This window comes from Silene latifolia, chromosome 1, assembly GCF_048544455.1.
Source record: "Silene latifolia isolate original U9 population chromosome 1, ASM4854445v1, whole genome shotgun sequence".
Lineage (NCBI taxonomy): Eukaryota > Viridiplantae > Streptophyta > Magnoliopsida > Caryophyllales > Caryophyllaceae > Silene > Silene latifolia.
The window spans coordinates 54,550,884-54,562,695 of NC_133526.1; the positions used below are offsets into that span (position 1 = coordinate 54,550,884).

The following is an 11,812-nucleotide window of genomic DNA, read 5'->3' on the forward strand; positions in this document are numbered from 1 at the left end:
AGGTCACTAATACTCGTATTTTCCTTTTTGTATTACACTCAAGTCTCACTCAACCCCATTCTACGCCAATTGTCCAAGAGCAACCCAATCCTCAACCAAATAATTAGCTTGTTCTGTCTCACACGCCTAATGGAGGTGAGCGCTGGATGCGTGTGGTTGAGCACAAGTTTAGACCTACCATTGGTGCAGTTTTCGCCTCCCTTGAGGCTGGAATCAAGGTCTACGAGGTTTATGCTCGGGCATGTGGATTTACCCCTCGGAAGCACGGTACGAAAACACTACGAGGTGGTGTTGCACACCAAAAATTCATAGTCTGCAACCGTCAAGGGTTCAAGGAATCTAAACCGAAACAGCGTCCCAGAACCAAGGGTGATGAGAATATGGGTGATGGTTCGTCCACACAACTAGTACAGCTATTACGGCGAGTTAAAATCACAAGGATTGGATGCCGAGCGTACGTCAGATTTGCCCTTCTACATGGCCTTGATGGCCCAGCTATGATTGACGAGTTTTCTGAAGTCCACAATCATCGTCTCACCTCTGTCTGTAACAGAGATCTCGATAAGATTTCACGATCCCTTGATATGTTCCAGAAGACGCTTATCTTGGACAACTCCAAGTTAAATATTGGCGCTGGATTGACCTTTAGACAGGTTAAGGAACTTGTCAATGGGTATGAAAATATCGGTGCTACATTGATAGATTTTAAGAACTTTCAAAGAGATATCAAGTGCTACATTGGGTTACGAGATGCTGACCTTTTCATCGATCGACTCGAGAAACTCAAAGCGACCCAACCCCAGTTCTACTTCGCCTATGATGTTGATCCGCAAAACCGTCTAACAAAGTTCTTTTGGGCTGATGCTACATGTATTAGAAACTACTCATTCTTTGGGGATGCTGTGAGCTTCGACCCTACTTACGGAACCAACAAGTATGATATGGTTTTTACACCATTCACAGGTGTTAATCACCACAGAAAGTCGGTGTTGTTTGCCGGTTGTCTCCTGTTACACGAGGATGACATCTCCTTCCAATGGACCTTTCAGCATTTCTTGACTGCCATGGGACAAAAAGAGCCGCAGTTCATGATCACGGATCAATGCCCTGGCATAAAGAAGGTAATAGTGTGACAATGTTACTGTAACAGACTTACTTAAATTTATTGTACCACAACTTTCTGACTGCAAATACCACTGTTCCATCTCTTCCTCTTTTACAAGGTTATTCAATAACAATGTCACTGTAACTAAATTACTAACATATAATTTACTCACTTGCTCTTTCCCTATCACTGGTCAATATCACGTTCTGACTTGCTGTTTCATTATGACTGGCATACAACAGGCTTTCCCTTCTGTTTTCAAGACAGCTAGGCATCGTTATTGTATGTGGCATATTACACAAAATATCACGGACAAAGTTGGTTCAGCACTCTGCAGAGACACGGACTTCCTTGCTCGCTTCAACGCTGTTGTTTGGGACCCTGATATGGAGTCGTCGGAGTTCGAAGAGAATTGGCAGAAGGTCATTTCAGATTTCCAGCTGGAAGATAATGATTGGTTGACTACAATGTTCGACGACAGACACCATTGGATTCCTGCCTACCATCGTGACCTTGCCTTGGGCTGCATATTAAGAACAACACAAAGATTAGAAAGTACAAATTTGTTTTTCAAGCGCTATGAGAATCACTTTGGTACACTGGTCGAATTTTGGATGAGGTAAACAACTCTTTTTCATTCCTTACATGCATTCGGGAACAGTGTATGTTACAATACCATTGTTTCATTGTTACATAAATAATTTGTTGCCGAATCCTTGTTGCATTAAAACCAGATTCCAAACTCGCTATGGACCAAAGTCTATACACGAAGGTGCGATGATTATAACAAATGACCACTCATTCCCCGAGCTTAAGACAATTACGTATAGAAAAGCATGGCGCTATTATATACACACATGTTGTGTTCAAGGTGTTTCAAGAAGAAGTAATGGCTGCCGATTCATGTGGTGTTGATGACTTTGAGAAGGAGGAGCATGTGCGCATAATTCATGTAATCGATGCTGAGATAGACAGAATTTTCAAGGTGAGGTTCGACCTTAGAAGCACAGATGCAGTATGCGAGTGTAAACTGTTCGAAAGAATTGGATTACTCTGCAGGCATATTGTGTGGGTGTACAAGGGCAAAGGAATTGGGCGAATACCAAGCAAGTACATTGTAGATCGTTGGCTAAATAACACACACGCAGCGAACAGGTTTGATTCGAAAACATTATTACAGTGACAGTTTTGACTTGTTACAGTAATTGTTTTACAGTAACAATGTAACCATAATTTCTTATAGTAACATTGTCACCATGATAAACAGTAACCTGATGTTTTACTTCCAGGCTTGATTCGAATGGGAATGTCATTGAGGATTCATATATGGCTACGTCTGATAACAGTCATTTGTGCAACGTATGGTCAGAGTTCCGTCAGATAGTTGGTGTTCTCAAAACTTTACCTGCTGAACACACGGAAGAGTTAGCATCCCTCCTAGTTGAGTTCCGGTAGAAGTTATATATTGAACCGCTTACAAAAGCCCAAGAGATGGAGATTCTGTTGGGCTGCAGCTCGTCGTCTGAAGTCACTATCCACCCTCCGGAACAAGCACGCAACAAAAAAAGTGGAGAGCGCATAAAGAACGAACACCTGCTTGAACTCATCACCGCAGGCGCCCTTGTTATTCTTAAACCAACTAGTCACCAAATCTAGCTTGATGTTCTCAGTGTCAGTAGAGATGTTGAACTTCCTTCTCCATTTGTTTTTTAACTCGTGTCCTCGGCTGGGATGCGCGACCGATCGCGGTCAAGACCACATTATTACCCTTCACCGGCAAAAAATAGGTCATGAACATCATACTCGTGACAAAGACAAACTCCTCTCGTTTCAAGAACATGAACCTTAAAACTGTCGTAATCAAAAGCCTCAACAAGCAAGTCTGTTAGCCCGGAAGGGACTACGATATATTTCATCTTCAATAGTCCTCCAAAACCAATTTCTTTAATGGCTTTCTTTTGCTTGACGGAAAACTTGCTCATAACATCGACCAACGACTGTGCCCTGCACTTAGTTGGGTATTTATCCGGCCTATAATAAGGAAGTGTAAATTAGCACCACTGCTTAAACAGTGTGACACTATTTTATGCCAACAAACCAGCAGTAAGAAAGCAACAAAACAAGGATACGATAAAGGTGTTATTCTTTGTAACACCGAAACTTTAAACAACTCAACACGACGAACAAATAAATCAGTAGAAAGGAGAACGGTAACACACATTAATTGCTCATTTATTACAAATTATTAACCCTAATTTTGAAGCGAAAAACTAGAACGCAGAAAATCAATTACTCACTTCGAGCAAAACAGTTAGGCTAAATTTATTACGAATCAAGATAATCGACACAAACAACAACAATAACAACAAGAACAAAGAACAACCTAATTTTTTAATGGAAAATTAATTTCCTTCTACGATCAATTAACAAACAAGTATTATCGACAATGTTACAAGACATCATTACATGTAGAGAATCAACAAAGATAAAAATGTTACGATAGGTGTTCTTGTAACACCAAATCAAATCAAATCAAACTTTAAACATACAAGTTTTGGCCACTAGAAAGACATATACTTTTTTAAGACTTCTTCTTTTTCAGCCTTCACCATCGTCTTGGCTGGTCTCTTCTCTGTTTTAGCCCTCTTCGATATTTTGGAGCTGACGCTCGAGTCATCCGAAACCTCATAATCTCTATCACTTTTTTCTTCAGATGACATGGGCTTATCTCTAGGTCTCTTTTTTGTTACTCGTCTTGGTTTCTTTGTTTCTTACCTTTTTTGGCACTTTGCGTTTGTCGGTTTCTTTTTTACAGACACCTTCACGCTCTCTTTCTTGCTTACTACCTTTTCTGGTGTTGGCTCTTTTGCCGCTGAAACTTCTTTTTTGCTACAACCTTCTCCGCCGTCTTTTGTTTGGGCACCTTCTTTGCCACCTCTTCTGTCACCAACTTTGCGATTTGGCCATTCTTTGCCTTGGTCCGACCCTTTGTTACTGATAACTTTTTTGGGCACCTCTTCTTGTCTCCTTTGCAACCGATTTTGATTGCTTAGTCGTTGCCTTTGACGTTGGCACAGTTGCTGCCTTTTGAGGAGGTGCACTTTCTTGCTTCTCAATGGGCACCGATTGCTCCTTCGACAACACTGGCACATCATGCGACGGCTTTTCTGCTGCCTTCTTCCTCGGCACATTGGTTTCTTTTTTACTTTGCTGGATCGGAACCTTCGCACCGCTCCTTTGGTATCGCTTCTTTGGTGGCTTAAGCACCTTTTCGCAGGGCACCTTACTTCCCTTCACTGGCACCTTTTTTGAAAGAGCGGTGTTGCCAGCGTAGACTCTCTCTGTAGGCACCTTCGTCGTCTTTTTCACCGTAGGATTTGACACTTTTTCGGTCTGCATCTTCTTAGTCGGCTTTGGCACGTTCTCTGTCGGCACCTTTTTGCTCTGTGTCTTCTCTGATGCGGCCACTTTAGCCTTCTTAGTGGGAGCTAATTTCTCAGGTACCTCTTCTTTCCTGACATTGTTATTTTCAAAAAATAAAATCAGAAGTTTACAATAACAATATAATAGACAACTATTAAATTGAAAAGGAATGATGGTAGTCAAGTCATTGAAGAAATGACAAATGGAATACGAATAATGGCGGTCGAATAATTTTTTAAAGATTAATTGATTCTGTTTTACTGTAACAATGAGACAATATATCATAAACCCTAATAGTAGTGACTTGCGGTCGAGCAAAGATTTTTAGACACATACTCAGATGCATGAGATGCTTCGACTTTCTTCTCTTTGTTGGTTTTGATGGCTTCGCGTCGGCACCTTTTTGCTAGGTGTCTTCTCGATCTTTGCTATTTTTGCCTTCTTCGTCGCAGAGATGATTTCTCGGGCACCTCCGCTTTCCCGACATTGTTTTTCCAAAAATCAAAATCGAAATAAGATTAAAAGTAAATCAATTACGACTACTACACCGATAGGTAATGATGTTTGCTCTTTTTAAAAGGATAGGGGATAGTATACGCTTTATCAGACGTATCGTGTTACAAGAATAACATTGTTAATGTATATCTGTTGAGAAATATTATAAACTTCAGGAAAAGGGACATTTCATGCAAATCACTAACAACTCAACACAACGAAGAGTCATAAGGACATACTTGATCCGCATGAGATGCTTCAACGTTTTTCGGTCTTTGGCATTTTGGAAGGCTTCGTGTCGGCGCTTTTTGCTTGCTTGTCTTTTCCAAAGCTTCCACTTTAGCCTTCTTACGACGGCAGATTTCTCGATTACTACGTCGCTTTCCGACATTGTTTATCAAAAACCAAAACAGAATAACATTAAAAATAAAACAATTACAAAAATTAAACTCACGAGAATGATGGTGGACGAGTCTGACAAAGAATGTGGAATGGAACAAGAATGATAGTATCCTCAGAGAATGAGACAGTGTTACAGTATTGTCAAACAATTGTTTTGATATAAAACTACAGTAACACTGTAAGTCTGTAACAGAAGTAATTGCTGCTCTTGAAAAGGATAGGGGATACACTTTTACTCTGATAGTGTTACAGTAACATTGCTAATATAGATCTGTTGAGAAATATTATTAATTTCAGGAAAAGGGACATTTCATGCAAATCAGCTCAACACGACGAAGAGTTATAGGGACATACTGATCGGCATGAGATGCTTCGACGTTTTTCTGTGCTGACGGTTTGGAAGGCTTCTGTGTCGGCGCTTTTTTGCTCGCTGTCTTTTCCGATGCTTCCACTTTAGCCTTCTTACTGACGGCAGATTTTTCAGGTACTACCTCTGCTTTCCTGAGATTTTTTATCGAAAAACCAAAACAGAATAACATTAAAACTAAAACAATTACAGCTATTAAACTGAAGAGGAATGATGGTGGACGAGTCTAAGAAAGAATGTGGAATGGAATAAGAATGATAGTATCCTCACGAGAATGAGACAAGTGTTACAAAGATTGTCAAACAATTGTTTTGATATAAAACTACAAGAAAACAACATTACGAAGCAATTGATGCTCTTTAAAACGATAGGGGATACACTTTTACTATGACGATTATACAATAATATTATTCTCGTAGATTTGTTCGTAAATATTATTAACTTCAGGAAAATGAACATTCCCTGCAAATCACAAATAATTCAACACGACGAACAAATAAATCAATCGAAAGCAGAACGGTAACACACATTAATTACTCATTTATTACAAATCATTAACCCTAATTTTGAAGCGAAAAACTAGAACGCAAAAAATCGCTTACTCACTTCGAGCAAAACAGTTAGCCTAAATCAATTACAACAAAGAACATTAACAACAAGAACTGTAATAACCTAATTTTTTTTACTGAAAACTCAATTTCTTTCTTCGATCAATTAATAAACGCTTCAAATCACTATAATCGAGACTAACAACAACAACAACAATAACAACAACAACAACAAAGAATAATAACCTAATTTTTTTAAAAAACTCAATTTCTTTCTTCGATCAATTAATAAACGCTTCAAATCACTATAATCAAGACTAACAACAACAACAATAACAACAACAACAATAATAACCTAATTTTTCGCGGAAAATCAATTTCTACTTTGAGCAAAATAGAAACCCTAAATCGATGATTATTTGAAAAAAAAGAGTATAATCAACACTAAAAACAACAACAATAACAACAATAATAGCAAATAAAGAACAACATGCAAAGTGGTGGCGAAATAAGTTTAAAAACAATATAATGAAATAGAGCGATTTTATACCTCTTCGTCATCTTCGAAACGATTGTTCTGAGTAAATATAATAATGATCTTCACTTGATTAGTGCGATTTTGCTTGATGTAATAAAATTTCCGGAAAAAATTTATGCTTTAGTGAATTAACTGCCAAAGAAAAAGAAAGTGAAGCGGTTTTTAGAGGGAGAGACAGGCGTTTTAGAGAGAGAAAAGGAAGTGAAAATTTATGAGGAATAATGAATGTGTCGTTCTTATTATATCAGCGCGCCTACTTTTTCTTTTTCTTTTTTTTTTTTTAAAATTAAGACACGTGTCATAATCAGGACGGTTGGATCAAAAGATCCAACGGTTCTTATTGATATGCTAGACTCATCTAAGATGATAGACTCATGGGATGTTCACTCTATATATATATATATATATATATATATATATCTTTAGTTTTGTTAATCACTTGTAATATAACTTAATTATTCTTTAATCGACATTTGATTATTACTGTCCTCGGGCAACCGAGATAGTAACGCCCTTATATGCTAGAGAAGGTTTTGTTAAGGCTCCTTGATATATAGGGGTGTCACAATAACTGAGTCAGATATGCTTAATAATTCAATTGGACTTAGAATGATCCTTGAGTCAGATGTGCTCCTCTGTTATGTAACAGGTCAACCTCCAGTCCTCAAATCAAGTAAGCATTGTTTTAAATATAGGTTGCGACACCCATTTGTTAATGAGTTATCTAGGTTTCGTAGGGAACTATACACAATTTGACATTTTTTGTCTCTGTTTTCTATAGCCTCAAATTTAATAATATGCAGGGAAGTGTACAAAAAGAGCATGTTCATTTGCTAACTGTAGCATGTATTTATCAGAAATACTTTGTGTCTTATGTCACATCGATCATTTATCTGGCCGGCTTAGAGAAATCTTAAATTAAGTTTATATGATACATATATTGCTAACCAGAAGTTTAGCGTGATGAATTGTCAACTAGAAAGTGATATATAGTAAATTAAATTATCAATACACAGCCAAGTGCTTATGAAATATTGCCATAAATTGTGGATAAAGTGAGAAAGTTGACATGAAATGATTCAAATATGACAATAAAGGCCATCCGGGTGCTTATTATATCCGTTTTGATAAACCTGAAGTTTATCCTAAGGAAAATATAAGTGCTGAAACTCTCTCGTGTAAATTTATTAAAGGCAAAGCATTACACAACGACTGAGTATATTTGATATCGAAGATCTAACAACTACTCGGAGTGTAATAAAGAACTTAAATGTTCATGTATGAATTGATACTATATTAAGAGGCTTGTAGCCACATAATGATTTTCTGAGTAGTTATTTTGTAAAACTCCGAAAAGGGCATTGTGATTCAGTACATTTAAAATCCAATTGCATTATATGTTACTCCCCAAAAGATTTAGTTAATGTACAAAAAACCTCATATAAATTCTTATTGGTGATATGAGAAATTAAGGTCTAAGGTGGTTATGGTTTTTACCACCTTAAGGGGAGAATGATAAGGAAAAGCTGGTGGTAAAAACAAACAAGTAAATTATCCCCAACTGAATCTGAAGTTCAGTGGTTTGTTTTCAATATGAAATACATCAAGTAGGTTTCATGGAATTAGAAATGATGGTATTCATTTGGTTATGAAGATGTATTATGATACCACTTTTATCACCTTATCAAAATGTGATATGTTACATTAAAATCTATGATTTAATTATAGACAGTTTAGCCCTATATGTGATATAACGAGCTATACATCAGTCATAGAAAATATATGTAATGAAAAATTAGTTTCTTCTCAAATTGAACAATAAAGCACACGTGAAATATAGTGTGAGAGTCATATCAGTTTACATATTTCAAGTACTAAGAAAATGGCAAGTTTGGGCAGTTGGTACTCCTATGGAGTAAAGAAATCTGGATGTCCTGGAAGTGACATAGATATCATTAATCAGTACTGACAATATCGTGAGATGTTGAAATTATATCGATATAATTAAGGAATCGATATGCATTTGCGCGCGATATTTTACGAACTTTATAAATGGGGATCGTAAATTTAAGTCCATTTTGATTGTCGACATATAATCAATGATTATAAATGAGCTCATAGACTAGAAGTCCACTTATTGACCTGAAGTCAATCCAAATTATGAATATTGGAAAAGAAACTGTATAGTTTGCATTATTAAGTCATCATCATGTGCATATAGATAGTAAGTTCATCATTGCATTTAGTTTTATTATTTACATTATTATTATTGCATTGTTTTAAAATATGTTATTTAGAAATTTGTTTCATATCATGTGCATGCACATGTTAATAAATGTTTAAAAGAGAGAAATGTTATCTTATGAGATACTTCAACGAGGATAACTCCTTATAGGAGCCTCTTATAAACGATCATCAAATGATGATTGGTGATTAATTGGGTTTTGGAACTCATGATTATATATGAACCTCTACGACACGATTGAAATGTTATCGTGATTATTTCCAAAATAGAATATTCAAACTCCTGTAGAGTTTACTTGAAGAAAATTATTATTGTCTCAACCTGAAGTTTGAACATATGAGAATAATGATTTAAATGAGCTTATTGCTAAACATGTGAAATTAGCTTATGATCCAGAAGTACCATAACGATTGGAAAATAATGTAGTTAAAGTCTATAATGAAAAATGTCAATCCATACACATGTGGTTTAGCAAAGAAAATCGCCCAAAGGTATTGGATGATTTATTTAATAATTATCATATTGATTCTCCTTAAGACAAAGAATTAAGGAATGATAGTTACACTCTTTTTTCCCTTCAACTAAAGCACTATAAGCGCATTATTACGTTATAGTCATGAACGTCATTATTGCTGAGATGACAAATATTTTAGACATATAATGTTCTGTCGTTTATTGAAGAGAAACTATATCACTAGTGCGGAAGTATTATTTTGAAATGAAAATCCAAGAGTTATTATGAAATGATTATATCCAGATTGTGAGTTCTCGAAAAAAATATGATATTGAAGATGTCATGGATTTCTATTGACCGAAGATTCAAGTTTATTAACTACAATGGGTACTTTTTCAACGATCGAGAAGTTATGTCAAATCATAGATCATTTCAAGATTTATCAAGTTACGTAATCATCAGGGGGAGTAGCGGTAGCACACGCTGTATTCTTTTTTCTTAGCCATGATTTTGTCCCACTGGGTTTTCCATGGAAATGTTTTAACGAGGCACCATGTTATGCGTGTTTGAAATTAATGTACTATTTTCCTTCACTAGTGTTTTTCCCACATGGTTTTTCTAGGAAGGTTTTTAACGAGATATTTTTTCAGTGATGGATATCTAGGTGGGAGTGTTATGAAATATTATAGTATAATATTATATGAATGTCCATATCTATATATATATATATATATAAAAGAGAGTTTTTTCAAGCGATCTGAGAGCGTCCACATCATCAAAAATCAATTTAGGAAAGTATAATTTTTGATGTAAAAAATGAAGTGGAAAATCTTTTAATTATTATAATATGTATATTTCCTAAATTATATTCAAGTGATATTTCCAATTTTTTTATCAAACTTTTACATTTCATTTGGCAAAAAAATATCGTTAAAAAAATTATGAAAATAATATAATTAGCTTTTTGTTAAAAAAATGCTATCATTAGAGTATAAATTTCATATTATTTGCACATGTTAAAGATGGTATACTTCTTAATACGTAAAATTGTATAATTTTTAGTATATTTTGTCCCACATTGGAAAATAAGTAGGTGTGGTGAATATACTACATATAAATAGTAGAATTGTCCCACATCCAAAGATTAGTATAAGGTGATGTGATCCTATGATTATAAATAGGATGCATATTTGGAACTTATGTATCCACCAAAATTTGTTGAGTCTCATAAATATTGTTTTAAAGAGCTCTTAAGATTTTCTATCGTTATCTACGATATGATATAAAAATAAAGTGGAAATCGTTGGTAATTACTCGGGAAAGAGTTAAGAATATGAACAAGAAAACCAAAAAATAACTAAAGGTTGAACAAGAAAATCAAAAAATAAAAGGTTTTACTAATGGTAGTCTCCTGACACAATACAAAACTAAAGATTTTACTAATGGTTGTCTTCTGAATGCAGTAATAGAGCTTTAATGAGTCGTTATATGTACGATGTAGAGATCCATATCTAATGATCGAGACTAAGTGGTTTTTACCTTCAAAGAAAAATAATATGTATACAATAGTGGTTTTTTAAGAAGAGACATGTATTTCTTGGTATGTTATATCTTTCACATTGAAAAATAATGTATGCATTATGAACATACTACGTCTAAATAATTAAATTATGTATCTCACATTGAAATAATAGTATACGGTAGGGTGATTCTATAAATATAAATAGGAGGCATCCTTGAAACTTAGGTATTAATCCAAAATTTTTTTGATATAAAAGATATAGACTTTTTAGTATGTTATATGTCTCACATTGAAAAATAATGTAGGTGTTGTGAATATATTATGTATAAATAATAGAAATGTCCCATATATATACATTTTCTATATTATATTAAAGTGATGTTTATTATTTTGATATAAAAACTTTATATTTCATTTGAAAAAAAATATCGTATGAAAATTATATAATTAGATTGTGACAAAAAAATGTTATCATTAGAGTGTATATTGTATTGTATTGTATTTTCTCATTATTAAATCGGGTTGATCTCAAAGTAGGTACAAAAAAAAATGTACTTAGTAGTTAGTATGTTATTTGTCCTACATTGAAAAGTAACGTAAGTGTGGTGAATATACTATGTATAAATATTAAAATTGTCCCACATCGGAAGATTACCGTAAGGCATGGTGATCTTATGATTATAAATAGAAGTCATAACCCAAAATCTTTTGAT

General features: G+C 34.9%; 2 protein-coding genes across 2 annotated transcripts; both read left to right on the forward strand.

Moving 5' to 3' along the window:
• Positions 1-146: 146 nt before the first annotated feature.
• On the forward strand, positions 147-1,728 carry LOC141647014 (protein FAR1-RELATED SEQUENCE 5-like). Its single transcript, XM_074455049.1, has 2 exons — positions 147-1,121; positions 1,348-1,728. Exons 1-2 carry the CDS (start codon positions 147-149, stop codon positions 1,726-1,728), a joined length of 1,356 nt encoding a protein of 451 aa, XP_074311150.1.
• A 167-nt stretch (positions 1,729-1,895) lies between these two features.
• Positions 1,896-2,560, forward strand: LOC141647024 (protein FAR1-RELATED SEQUENCE 2-like). Its single transcript, XM_074455059.1, has 2 exons — positions 1,896-2,260; positions 2,395-2,560. The coding sequence occupies exons 1-2, from the start codon at positions 1,896-1,898 to the stop codon at positions 2,558-2,560; spliced, it is 531 nt and encodes a 176-aa protein (XP_074311160.1).
• Positions 2,561-11,812: the final 9,252 nt, after the last annotated feature.